This window comes from Echinops telfairi, unplaced genomic scaffold, assembly GCF_000313985.2.
Source record: "Echinops telfairi isolate 266 unplaced genomic scaffold, ASM31398v2 ScPeMD7_443;HRSCAF=831, whole genome shotgun sequence".
Classification (NCBI taxonomy): domain Eukaryota; kingdom Metazoa; phylum Chordata; class Mammalia; order Afrosoricida; family Tenrecidae; genus Echinops; species Echinops telfairi.
The window spans coordinates 16,193,085-16,207,535 of NW_022104341.1; the positions used below are offsets into that span (position 1 = coordinate 16,193,085).

The window sequence follows — 14,451 nt, forward strand, 5'->3', positions numbered from 1 at the left end:
AAACCCTACAGACTGAAAGGAAAACGAAAGGATTCATTTGTTCTTGATTTTCCCTATGCTGGAAAGTCCCTGGCTTCATTTCATTTGCTGGTCTGAAAACTAATTTCAATCCCAAGTGTCAAAATACTAAACCCTTCTTACTTTCTAATAACTCTTTAAGATGAAAAAAATAAATCACTAAAGAAAACCAGTAACTAATAAGGCTTAATTTAGAAGACGTGATAGGATATTATTCATAGAACTATCCAAGAATGCATAAAGGTAGACATATTGAAGATACCGCAAATCATAGAAAAATTCAGTTAACTTCTTGTTTGTGTGAATGTGTAGTTATACGTGTCACGTGGCAGAAAAGTTCTCATACGGGCCGTTATCTCTAGCATAAGCTAGCTACTAGAGTGGCTGTTTCAGCCACCAGAAATTGATGAGTCCTCAGAAAATACAAATTAGTTTTGACTATAGCTCTTCTCAAAGGAGATGCCCTGGTGGCAGTTAGTAGGGTAAGCATCAGAAACCGAATGTCAATGGTTTAGACCCACCAGCCACTCTGCAGGAAAAGAGCAAAGCAGTCTGCTTCCACGAAGGTTCACAGCCTCAGAAACCCTACGGCACTGGGTCTGGTTTGCAAAAAAAAATGATGCTGCGTTAGATGCCACCAAGGAAATTCCAACTGCTGGCAGCTCTATGTGTGCAGAGTAGAACTGCTCTGTAGTGCTTCCAAGGATATGCCTGTCCTTCCCAAAGATCACCGGGACTGGGTGGCTTTGAATCACCAACCTTTTGGCGAATAGTTGGAGCACTTCACCATTTATACCACCTGGAGACTCCCCCCAAAATAACCTACATGAGCAAAGCAAAGCATTAGGAAGGTAAACCAACCGCCCTTCCCCAACTTGTGATTTCCAAAACTAGAAAAAAATCTGTTTTTTTTAACCACTGGACACACATATATGAAATATACATGACTAGAAGCAACAAATATTCCAAAACAATTTTATATATTTTGCAAACTGAAAACTAGTGACTAGACAATGAATTTAAGGCTTTCAACAATACAATTCACAATGTAGAGGAACATATTCATCGTGAAAAATAAAGCCTAAGCGTTACTGTTAAAAATAGTGGTTGGGGGTGGGGGGGCAGGAGAACAGGTGCAATAATAGATCAACACTGGATCACAAGCTGTTGAGAAAGTCAGATGGAAGTTCAGTTAATAGAAGAAGAAAGATGAGGAGATAGGAATTGGGAAATCTTAACAATAGAGTCTACCTGAACACTCAGAGCCAAAGACTGGTTGACATTTCAAAAAGGAAACGGCTATAGTTCACAGACAAGTTTGATTTTCTGTGGCTTGTCAATATATCATATTACTTAACATCTGACCATGTAACCTCCTATCATCAATTGATGCATCCAGGGTATAACAGTATCCCGACCGAGCCCGTCACTTGAAAATAACTGTTATAGGAGCTATTTTCCATAGATATGCTTCTGTCGATGGAACAGCCCCCATGGGCCTCAAGGCCCCATAACAGCCCACTGCTATCCAGTTGATTCTGATTCATGGAAACCCTAGAGAGGATTTCCAAATTGTTACACAAGTCCTACTTTGCCTTACAAATTTAGCTCTAAAAATTTCCATAAAACATCGAATATTATTCCTGGGCAAACTGCTGCGTAATCCTACAAAAGCAAGCATACTAACATGTCTTACTATCTATTCTGCCAAGGTTGTGGGTATTATTTACAGTTAGGCAGTATGGTTTATGACTACTTTGGTCTTCATAGGAAATCCAGGCAAAAAGTCCAGTGACTACCAGACACCAAAAGAATGTCTGTCGATATGACGAGAAAGGTTAACATTTTATTTAATACCGTCATTGTTCTTGAAAACATACACAGCAGAATATATGCCAATTCAATGATTCCCACATGCATGATTCCGTGACAGTGATTACACCAATCAAGTTGGGCAGCCATGGTCCCTCTCCTTTCCCCCACTGGTCCTCCCACACTAGAACTGTGAGCTCACTGCTTCCAAGGCTTCCTATCTGACCTTTTGTGTTGCTCTTGTCAATCCTATCCCATATCGCTTGTTCTTTCAAAGAGCACACAGTGCTTACGACAGACATGCTTTTCTCATTAAGTTAAATTACTGTTTGGCTTTAAAGACTTTAGGGATATTTTTGGTCTATGGTTTAAAGATTATCAGAGAGTTGGCCCTTATGTTGTTCTGGGGACTCAGCTATCTGCAATAGCTCAAGAAAGTCTGGAATTCACGAAAATTTGAAATAACCTTTTCCCTGTATTGATCAGGATTTTTCTATGGAATCTTCGGTCAAAAAGTTCAGTAATGGAGTCAGGCATCATCCAGTTCTCCCGGGTTCATGGCAAAGGAGGCAGTTGTTCATGGTGACATTTAGTCATACATGAAGGTTAACATTTTTTATATAAATCTGATATTGTGTATCTTTCTTAAAGGAAAACCAGGCAACTCAAAACTACAAAATTAATTAGAAACTGCGACACTAAGTTTTATACAAAACTAAAAACGCATACAAATTGCTTGCCATACCTTGTAAAATCTGCTTGCTGGGTCCGGATGTTTCTTTTAAGGAGGGACCATCTGTAGAAAGTTAAATAAGATTACTTTAAAGCATGCTTTCAAATCTGATTCAAACTTTTGCAGTTCTTTCTCACTTAAATGTATCATAAAGAATGATACACAGCCACAACAGACCTCCAAATTAATTTTTTAAATTTTACTATAGGAATTTAGTGGAGATAAATACAGGCAATGTCAAAGCACAAAGGTATAAAGTAATTAGGAAAATATTACATTAAACCGTCTGGCAAAAAGCACAAGTAAAAGTATTGCAAAAGTTCACTAATATTCCTAAGATACCATATAATATAGCTTCCCATGCTAATTTTAAGGCACCCTGGTGGCATTTTGGTGGAGCACTTGGCTCCTAACTAAAAGCCTGGCAGTTCAAACCCACCCAGTAGCTCCACAGGAGTCAGAACTAGGGAGGAGCTTCCTAAGAAAACCCCGTGGGAAGCTCTATTCTGTCATGTGGGTTGCAATGAGTTGAAACTGACTGGGTCATACCCCCCAAAAAAACCTGCTGATTTTACAACAGGAAATGTAGAGAAAATAAAACCCACTCCTTAAAGTCCAAGAAATGAAACCATGGCAGAATTATCCATCACTTGACCTTGGAAAACAGCAGCTTTCCAAAGGCTTCTAAATGGACGTGGCAAGCTTGCCACAGAGATAAAAATATTTCGGTTGAGTTTTTTTTTTTTTTGCCTTTCTGATAAAAAGATGAAACAAAATGTAATTTCTAGACTTAAACACCTTGAAGATGACTAATCACAGGAAGCAAGTTAAAAGATGAGCAACAATTGTTTAAAGGGGGTCATCAGGTGACTCCTAAGCCCGATGCTCAAGATTTCCAGAGACTCACAGAACCTGCCTGGAGTTACCATCCTTGGCCCATAGCATCGGAGGGTAAGCCCTGTCACCACCGCTTCACAGAACACGGTGACAATGCCAAAAAAGGTATGTCTAAAAGCCTAAAGCTGCACTGGGCATGGTATAAGCTACCTGGACACGGCATTGCTATGTGGAGAGAAAGAGATAGAGAGCTACCCGGAAGATGCTGCTTACTGCGAAAAGTAGAACAGTTCCCACAATCTTGTTCCTCACCAAGGCACCAGAGAGGAAGTCTCTGAAGCAGATTTCTATTGGCAATAAATCAGAACAAGGATTTTCTCTACATTACTTTGAAAAGCATAATCTGCTATACTAATCGTTATATGAGACAACATATGACACCTATGTAAAACACGGCAATCCTCTAGGGTCTATAATTTGACACCTGTGGCAGAGACTGGCTAGCTGTTACCAAATCCATTTCTTCCTCCTCTCAGGTTTACAGCTACAGTGCAAGGCTCCCCTAAGTGAGGGAGTCCTATACGACTAAGCTACACACAAAGAAGGAAGAGAAGGAAACCGATTCTAGGAGCATAGGAATGCCCAACACAATCTCCTATGTATTCTCTCTCCCAGCTCCAAGCAGAGAAGTCAGTGTAGAAGAGCAGTTCTCAGCCTGTGGGACACGACCCCTTTGGGAGTCGAACAACCCTTTCACAGGGGTTGCCAGATCATATCAGTAGCAAAATGACAATTATGAAGTAGCAACGAAAATAATTTGATGGTTGGGGGTCACCACAACATGAGGAACTGTACTAAAGGGTGAAGGCATTAGAAGGCTGAGAACCACTGTAGAATCACAAAGGCCGAGAGATTAAGAAGCCACAGAGGGAGGCTTGATCCATGAATTTTCATGAGGAATAGAGCCCCCATTCTATCCCATCAACCTAAGAGCAAGAAATAGAATTTTACTGCTTAAGTGTCTGAGATTTACACCTCACCCCGTTTTTAAAATACAGCTATAGCCTTACTCACTCTGTGGCAGTTAATAAAAATGAAGCTCACAGGATTTCCCAGAAAGCCAAGATGTCTCTTAAGAACAAAATAGAACCAAGGTCACATTACTGTTTTGTCCCTAAGTAGCTTATACAAAACAGAAGGCAGAATTAACAGGTAAGAACCCAGGCTTTGGTCTCAGATTCGCTGTGTTCAATTCCTAATATTTCTACAGTAGATTAAATCTTTTTGTGCCTCAGTTACTTATAAACAGACTATACTAAGAAGAAAACCCTGGTGCTCTGTATACGAAAAACCTGCCAATGAAGCCCTCTGATCACCAACAGTCCAGTCCCTTCTGCATGGGTTTGCCATGAACTGGGTGGGCCGATGCAAAGGCAACAGAAAGAATTTAAAGACTAACCATGTTGTATCACCTAGACAGCTTCTGTCTATTAATCGATACTTTGGAATGTCAAGAATGACTAATTCAAATTTTAAAATAAGTATTAATTATTTCAATCAGGAAATACTTTATAACTTAGTACTCAACACTATGAAGGTCAGCATATAAAGATTTATAAAGGAACATGGAAGTATATAACAAGTGATAACCACCAAAAAGTACAATAAAATATGAGTTCATAAAAATCATTGTATTTTCACAAATGTGTGTGGTATAAAAGGCAGTATATATAATCATATTTAATCATTGCTGCTAGCTGAACATTTAAGATAGTGACTTATCATATACTCATTTGAAAAAAGTTATAATCACTGCCTTATACTGAATTTTCTGATATATTAAAGATCAAGTAGCTAGCCCTAGGCCTAACCCTAACTCTAGGCCTAACCCTATCCCTAGGCTTAACCCTCTCACCAGTACGCTAACCCTAACCTAACCCTAACCCTAGGCCTAACCCTAACCCTAAAAGACAAAAAAAGAAAAGATCAACTAGGCCTGGGAACCACTTAGACCAATTCTTTATGAAGAACATCAATTACATCCTCTATAAGGTGATTTTTAACCAGGAAGAGTAGCTTATTAATTCTAGTGTATTTACAAGGTGAACACCTCTGAAGCTCTATCTCTAGGCTGTACTCACCGTGGGAATGGAAGTGGCCGTGCTCATGCCCGTGAGCATGACCATGGCCATGTGCAACACCGTGTTTCAGTTCATGGCTATGGAAGTGATCTCCATGGCCGTGTGCCTGGTCTAGAGCACCATTAAAAAGGGAATGACTGTGTCCGTGGCCTACAAAACAAAAAGGAGTAGAACAGAGGGGTGTAAAAATGCAATTACGTAAGCAGTTATAATCATACTGACATTTGTTTAAGAAATCAATTATAAAATCATATTCAATTAAATAAGCATTTGTTTGTAGAAAGAGTTCTTTTCATTCATCAAACATTGTGGACAAATTCCAACTGTGGAGGAAGGAAAAGAAAGCATGGAAGGAAGTAATGGGACTGATGAAATGACAATAAAATGAGGAAGATGATAGTAGATAACGGTCTTCACTCACTTGGAAATACTTATTTAAAGACACTACGTTCTAGAGCAGCCGTTCTCAACCTATGGTTCGCGACCCCTTTGGGGGTCAAACAACCCTTTCACAGGGGTCGTCCGATTCATAGCAGTAGCAAAATTACAGTTGTGAAGCAGCAATGAAAATAACTTTATGGTTGGGGGTCACCACCACATGAGAACTGTATTAAACGGTCACGGCATTAGGAAGGTTGAGAACCACTGCTCTAAACACTATTCTAGGGATCGGAATAGCAGTAAGCTGCAGACAGACAAAAATCTTGGCAAGAAAAGTGGCCAAGTATTTTACACACCCTAGCAGAGATTAAAACAAGATACACATGGCCACATTGAGGCCGAGGCAGGGAAGCTGCTGTATTTAGTAAAGGCAAAGATTAGCAAACTTACATTAAAGCAGGAATAAAAGTCAAAAATGAAGTAATGATCACTACTCTCTCCATAACCCAAACCAAACCTATTGCTGTCTCAAACCAAAAAAATCCTAATTTCCCACCCGTGAGTCCATTCCTACTCATAGGGGGCTTATAGGATAAAAAAGAACTGCCCCTTTGGGGTTCAGAGACTGTATATCTTTCTGGGGGTGAAAAACCTCAGCTTTCCTGTGAAGCAGCTGGTGGTTTCAAACAGCTGACCCTGAGATAACAGCCCACTGTGTAACCCACTGTGCCACCACCAAGGCTCTATTTCCATCTAATCAATTCCAGTTCACGCCCTACAGGAAAGAGTAGGACTGACTCATAAGGGCTCCAGTGTTCTAATCTTCAGGGAAGCAAATGCCACACCTTTCTGCCATGGAGCAGCTTGGAAAGCCGGAACAATTTTTGTTCGGGGGTTGAGCACTCAGCCATGTGCTATGGTTCCCCCGAAACTACAAGCTACCAGGAAAATGAAACCAGTCCATTCAACAGAAGCAGGCTAACAAATAGAGAATGCCTAGAGGCTACCCAAATAAAAACAACACAACTACTTCAAATAAATGTTAAAGCTAATAAAACAAACACAGCACTGTATTACATAGCAACATTAAATAATAACAAATACAACATCAACTTCTAGAATGGACCTTGGTATCCGAGCTGTCTCTCTAAAACAATGGTTCTCAACCTGTGGCTCGTGACCAACCCTTTCACAGGGGTTGCCCGATTCATAACAGTAGCAAAATTACAGTTATGAAGTAGCAACAACAATGTTATGGCTGGGGGTCACCACAACATGAGGAACTTGTATTACAGAGTCACAGCATTAGGAAGGTGAGAACCACTGGTCTAAAACAACTAAGAATCAGCCACTTCAAAGTCAAGCAGGTAATCAAAGCCACAGAACGCACATCCACCGCCCAAGAGAAAGTACCGAGTCTTGATAAGGCTGTGGGGTCTGTGACATTCTATCTTTGAATGGATTCTCATTCTCCCTCCCTCCCGGGAGCAAGGTAGTCAAAAGCCGGCAGCCCTGCAGCCAACGAGGAGTTCTGATCTCTTCTGTAGCCCCATAAAAGCACCATATCCAGAGCAGAACCATATTTTCCCAGAACTTGCAGTAGTTCCCTGGGAAAACCTCCATTCTCAGAGTATTATGACTATTAAGACTCAGAGCTCAGTTCAGCTGAAGGGCGGGGGACACAGTAGTCTCAAAACAATAGCCAATTTGCAGCAGCATCTCAGTCTTCTCCTTTTAGGTGAAAATAAGAGCCTGGACTGGAATTTAAGAGCAATCCCAGAAAGCCAAATGATCATATGAAACCTTGAAAGCCTCCAACTTATTCCTGAGGATCGAAAAGGCTGCATGAATGCAGGAAATACCCTGGGAAGCGGCAATCACCAGTCACATCACTGGCCGACCTGACCTTGAGGTCCTGTGGAGTAAGAAATAAAAGCCACAGGCACTGGGGAAGTACCCAAGCTGTGGCGGTCTTCTTTCTCAGACCCACCCCCACTTGGCAAAGGGTGGAAGACATACGGGACAGGCACTTAAAGAAATACTTTCAACTAATTCATGGCAGACTACTAAATGACACTGATCCTAAAGGCAGATTAAAAGTTAAAACAAGGAGCTTTTTAAAAAAAAAGTCTGACAGAAAACTTAATGGGAACAAACTACATGGCCTATGGAATATACGGAATGAGACCGAGAAAGCCCATAACAAGAAAAACAACATTGTGTATCAAACAATGCCGAGGACGAGGAACATCAGACGAAGACTGTCAAGGAACAGACAAGGAGAAGCTGAAGAGAGGCAAGTATTTTTCCCTAGAGCAAGCAGAGAAAGCCTTTCCTTAGAGAGAGCACCCTGAATTCAGACTCCGAAGCTCCTAAACTATGAGAAAATAAGGGTCTGTTTTTAAAGTCATCCATTTGTGATATTTCTGTAATGGCAGCACTAAGAGGGAAACTAAGGCACCAAATAGAAATAAGGATAGGGATGAAAGTGTTAAGAACTAACCCACCAGAAATTCTCAAATCAAAAATATAAATTCAAAACCAAACTCATGTCGTGGAGCTGAGTTGCAGCCCAAAGAGCCCCTGCACGCACGACAGAAGGAACCACGATCAGTCGTGCGCCCTCCTCCCTGGTGTTCTTGATGCCCGAGCCTGCTGCTGCGGCCACTGTGTCAAAGTACCTTATCCTGAGTCTTCTTTTTGCTACCTATTCACTTTTCCAAGCATGCTGTCCTTTTCCAGAGACTTTATGTAGATATTTCTACCGCAATTGCAATGGCCAATCCAAAAATGAAATTAAAAAAACAAGCTCACTTAGGACAAGAAGAAGAACAAAATGACTAGATCAATTTAATAAAATACAAAGCTTGATAACAAGAAACTATAAAACACTGATGCAAGAAATTAAAGAAGATATGAAAACATGATAAGACAGCCTACGTCCCTTAATAGGAAAATTTAACATTGTTGAGATGGTATTATTCTTCAAACTGCTCTATCAATTCAATATAATTCCTACTAAAATCCAAATGACTGCTCTGAAGAAACTAACAAGCCGGTTCGGTAGCCCATGGAGAAAGGCAAGGGACTCAATCTTTAAAAGAGAAAGCGTCAAATGGGGCAGACTTCCTGTTGTGGATTGAACTGTGTTTCCCAGAAATACATGTCAATTTGGCGAGGCCAAGCTTCTGGGTGTTACATGATGCTCCTACATTTTGGGATTTGATAGGACTGTCAATCCTGTCCTCTGTGATGTGAGTGAAGCAAAGTGAGCGGCAGCTGCGCTCATGTGGAAGTTACGTTCTTGAGCCAGTCTGCTTGGGGATATAAAAGAAATGAAATACGTGAGCAGAGACCAGAGATACCTCACATCACCAAAAACGAGGAACTGGGGGATGAAGGATGTCCTTTGGACCAAAGTTCCTGCACGAACACGTTACTAGACTCAAGGGAGACACGCGGATTACCAAGGAATCCCAGGCTCACAGATGTTGAAAGGAGACAAGGGCCTTGCCCTAGAGTCAACCAAGAAAGCCTTCCTGTAGCTTTTAAAGAGCTGTTAAAAAACAAGGCAGACCGATTCATACTAAAGAGAAGGCTCTAAAAGAAAAAATTATATAGTACACTACATATATACACTATAAAACATTCAGTAGATTTGTTTTGTGGTTTTCAAATGTTGGTTTTTGTGGTAGTTATATAATCTGTTGTCAATTTGAGGGGATTACGAGTGAAGGGGTGGAGTCTAGCCTGTCAATCTTTGTATAGCCAATGAGGCCTCTGTGTGGGCATGGCCTTCCCCTGGGGATTCTGGGAATTGCTGTATTTCCTCCTTGGAGGTGGGAGACTCTCTCTAAGCTCACTCCAAGGGAGATGCTCTACTGACAAAACACATGGAACTGCACTGGTGCCCTGACCTGGAGAAGCCATGCGAAGAACCCTGCCGGAGCTGAGATGCTTACAACGCCACAAAATCCACAAGACTTCCCACCCACTGGCCTGTGATCTTCCTGCATTCGGCCTCACTGCATGAGTTCTGCGAGTCTGAAATGGACTTTATAGATTAGTATTGGACGTATGGGCTAATATCAGACTTAAGGATTTGATCTGGCCTGGGATGGGATGTTTTCTCAATATTCTCCATATTCAGTTGCTCTTGTATATAAATCTCTTTCTTATAAACATTTGAGTGTGTCTATGAATGTGTTTCTCTACTCCACCCAGACTAACACAGTTTTAGATAAATGGCATCATACTAAACAGAGTAAAAACAAAGGGCTAGAATTCACAACAACCTGATAGCATGTCTAATTTGACAAATTCTGATAACATAAGGAAGACATGGGCAGGAATGGCATGAAGAAATGTGAGATAATTCAGAAAAACAGTCAGAAGAGTGGGTTAGCAGCACTTTTATTATTAAGACTCAATATAAAGCTTAACTTTAGCAATTATGTATCAATTTTCAAAAGAGAATAATGTAACAAAAACCTTGTAGAAAATGAAGAAACAAAGGGTTCTAACCATCATACCAGAGCCATGAGAATGTCCATGCCCGCCATGCTTGAAAACAAATATTCCCACTAGGTTTACCAGAAAACCAAGAATTGAAACAAGTAGCAGTCTCTCATGGTGCACATCAGGAGGGGCTAATGCTCTCTAGAAAACACACAATACAAACAAATAGCATTGACATAAGTTCTAGTTGATCAACCAATAAAAACAGTAATTTAATAAATATTTTACTCTCAGAATTATGAAGTTAAAAAATAACTCCCAAAGTACAGGAATAAAACCAATGTTCATATATTTCAAAAAGGGGAAGGTTATTTTTTTAAATAATATAAATATTTAAAATCTGATTATTTGGATCATGACATGTCCTTTTGTATCTTGAAATACTGCCTATCACTTTAAGGTAACCAAACTTTACATTTTCTCTTCATTTGCCCTCTCTTTTGAATGAGCAGGCAATGAACGCTCACTGGCAAAGCTCCCAGGTTCTCTTGTCTTTTAGGACTCTTCCCACCTGACCTTACAGCCCAGAATGCCCTTTTGCACTCTGTAGTGTCAACACTTCCGTAGTGGCTCAAAAAGATGGCTTATTTTCGAACTCAAGTAGTTTGACACATCTTTAATTTTTAAAATTAAGTCCCCCCTATTCACACAAAGTGGATGATCTAACACGAGACTGCTCTTAACAAAAACTAAATGAAGGTGTGAAGACAGATCTGTTACATATATCTTTAACAAAGTTTCTCATGACAGAAAAGAATTTACTAACTCCAAGCATCATCTACTATACCTCAATGCCTTCTGAGAAAATGAAAAAAGCAGTGAAGATCAAAAAGAGGCCATTGACAAAGCCAGCCAGAACTTCCGCTCTAACGTACCTAAAGAAGGGCAAAGCAAACTTCAGTTACTTCTCAAAATGCAAACCACAAATTCCATAAGTTCAGAGTCTAAAAGATATTACATCGCTTTACGTAGCCAGCCAGCAAAGTATAGTACATTTTATTTTACCTATGTCAGAAATGAGTGGAGCATATTTTAAATATTATGCATAATATTTAATACCAGAATGTCTAGACTCCTACCAGCCAATCAAGACCTTCTAGAGTAAGCAAGTTTAAAAAGACCTTCCACAGAAATGTAAACCTCAAGTTGCCACTGGAGAAAAAAGAAAAGGGCCAGACAAGCAGGCGGGAAGGAAAGATCCAAGGAAAGAAAGGCGCCTGAAGAAGGAGGTCTCGTGACGCATTAATTCCAACTTTTCTAAGAAGGGCTAATGCTTTCTCGTTGTTCCTTTCTGCCTCCAAGGCTTTGGGAAGAGGAGCTTTGATCGAAAGGAAAATAAAACTGACACTGAATGATCCCTCAGACAACTTGAGATTTATATTTCTATCACTCTTCCCCCCCCCCAAATTAATAGTTAGCAAAAACTCAATTATCTATTTTTCAGAATCAATTCTAGCTTCATATAAGACTAATCAAACTATTTTCAAAATGCCTGTCTTTTTCTCCATGGGCTTCTGAAGCTTTCTCTTCCCTACCTGTGTGAAGCATTGGGGAAAGATTTTACTTTTCCATAAGGTATACGTAGTTTAGTTAAAGTCATTAGAAACAACTTTAACTTCGCATTTTAGATATTCATACATCACTCAAAGGGTTAACTGCAGATAGCAGTTACTCACTCTGCTCTTTAAACAATATAATAAAAGCATCAAAATGATGCTTTCTCTAACTTTCTATGTTCATTTCTAAATACCATTTTTATTGCAAAAAATACGTAAAGAGAAAACATTACTTAAAATGTATACTGTCCAGTTATGTTGGAGTTTGCCTGCAAGTACATGCCAACAGAAGCAGCCACAGGAGAGATTCAAACGTTTCGGGGAAAAATTCCATTTACCTTTTAATTCTATTTTCCCATGAACTTTTTGAAGTCCCATTGTATCTGCACTCAGAAAAATGGATACCTCTACCTTCCAACACAAATTACTTAATATATGATCTGTCAAAGCACACACACATTTTTCCTGAAGAAAAAGGTCAAATTCAAATAGTGCAGCCTGCTTTGTACAACTCGAATTAGGAATTTATCTAGTAAATCAACAGAATTACTGTTAAAAAAACAAAGAAGTGCTTGCTTTTAATCCACACTTCTAATCCATAGTTAGTGCACAACTCGAAGCTTTTTGCCCAAATAGGCTTCAAGATCAAAGGCAGCGACTTTTCCTCCCAGGCATCTTTTTGTCCCCAAAGCCAGCTTAGTAGGCGCTCCACAAATTCGGATAAGTTATTGGACTAAAATGATTTAGTTAGACTTAATATTATTTGATAATCTTGGTTGCAGTTTTAAAATTAAGACTCTGAAAACTATGGACGACAAGCATTTGTAAAGGACCCTGTTCACTGAGAGTGAATTTTATAATCCATGAACATGGTGAGTGCTGCCTAATTAAGGGTGGATGGTGTCTGGTCTTCAGTCACAGCAGAAAAAATACAAGGACAGGAGCATACATATATGTATAGAAGCATTCACTTATCTACCTACAGGCTGTATGTTTATACTGGCTTGACTATTTCAAAATTAGAAGAGCAGCGAAAACAAGGATGATTTTTATACAAAGAAATCCTGAAGGCTCTTCTCTGCCCTGCAGATCCCCATATTGTTTTCTCCACTACAGAGTTAGTCTGTTGGTTCCTCTTTGTGATGCATCCCTACCTAGGCTTAACTATTCGTTTTCATTTTGATGAGCTGACACCAGCTGGCTATCACTGCTGCTGACTACTACCCAAACTCACTGCTATCTTGTCAATCCAACTCAGAGACCCCATGAGACAGGGTAGAACTGCCCCTGGAAGTTTCCCAGACTGTGACTGTTTACAGAAGTAGAAAGCCTCATCTTCCTCCCCCAGAACCACTGGTGGTTTCACACTGCGGACCTTGTGGTTAGCAGCTCATTGCGGAACCACTCCTCCACCAGCGCGCCTACACTACTACTACATGGACTATTAATCGATTGAACCAGTTATCCTCTAAAGGTTTCCCTAGCCAAAGTAATTTTTAATGCAAAAAGGAGAGGACAGTATAAGAAAGTAAAAATTTTAAAGGCTGAGAATAGGATAAGAAACTTTTAAAAGGTGGCAAAAAATATGAATAGTTTACATTGAGGTAAAGTTGAATATTAAAACCAGCTATGCAAATGAAGGTATTCAAACCTACTGTTAAAAACGACCTTATAGCAGGTGACAATGCATTCTAAATACGCAACAAGATACCTTAAACAAAATCAAGAAATGAGAAAAATTTAATAGGCACCTACTATTTATCCAATAAGACTGCTAAACAGGATATTCCAATTAGATTTTTGATATACTATACACATGAATTAATTTTCCAAAATGTAAAAATGTAACTTTAGACATAACAGTTTTAAACACTCTTAAGAACATCTTAATACCTATATTGCTATTGTTGTGAGTGCTATTGAATCAATTCTGAGAAGCCCGTGTGTGTAGAGCAGGACCACTCTGTGGGGTTTCCAAGTCTGTAATATTTCAAAAGCAGATCACCAGGCCTCTCTTCTGATACACCTCAGAGTGGGTTTGAACTGTGAGCCTTTTGGCTAGTCCTTGACCATGTAGTATTTAGCATGTAGTATTTAACCAGAGAAACTGTTAACAGCTATGCTTTTGTTGTTAAGGGAGTTGATGTTTCTCTCGGAGACTGACTGAGGCAGGACAGATGTGTCCTGAAGTTTCCTTGGAAAAAACACAGATCACAATGCCTTTCTCCCACAGGACCAATGGGTGAGTTCAAAACATTCATCTAATCTGTCATTGAGCAGCCAAGGCTCCTCCAACAACAGCATTGCCATCAAGTCCAGTGGAAACGTGGCAAAGCTACAGGACAGAGTAGAACTGCCCGTAGGGTTTCCAAGGCGCTTATGAAAGCAGGCTGCCTCGCTTCCTCCTAGGAAGGGGCTGGTGGTTTCCAACCAGGTAGAGTGCTTAAACCCTGCA

The 14,451-nt window shown here is 40.0% G+C and overlaps 1 protein-coding gene across 1 annotated transcript in view; it reads right to left on the minus strand.

The window, feature by feature from the left end:
• The window catches only part of SLC30A7 (solute carrier family 30 member 7), an 85,400-nt gene that overhangs the window by 53,140 nt on the left and 17,809 nt on the right, over positions 1-14,451 (minus strand). The window contains exons 4-7 of the mRNA XM_004699225.2: positions 11,228-11,315; positions 10,455-10,581; positions 5,542-5,691; positions 2,576-2,626 (exon numbers count right to left, since the gene is read on the minus strand). Coding sequence (XP_004699282.1) covers positions 2,576-2,626; positions 5,542-5,691; positions 10,455-10,581; positions 11,228-11,315 — 416 coding nt within the window. The remainder of the gene's footprint in view (positions 1-2,575; positions 2,627-5,541; positions 5,692-10,454; positions 10,582-11,227; positions 11,316-14,451) is intronic.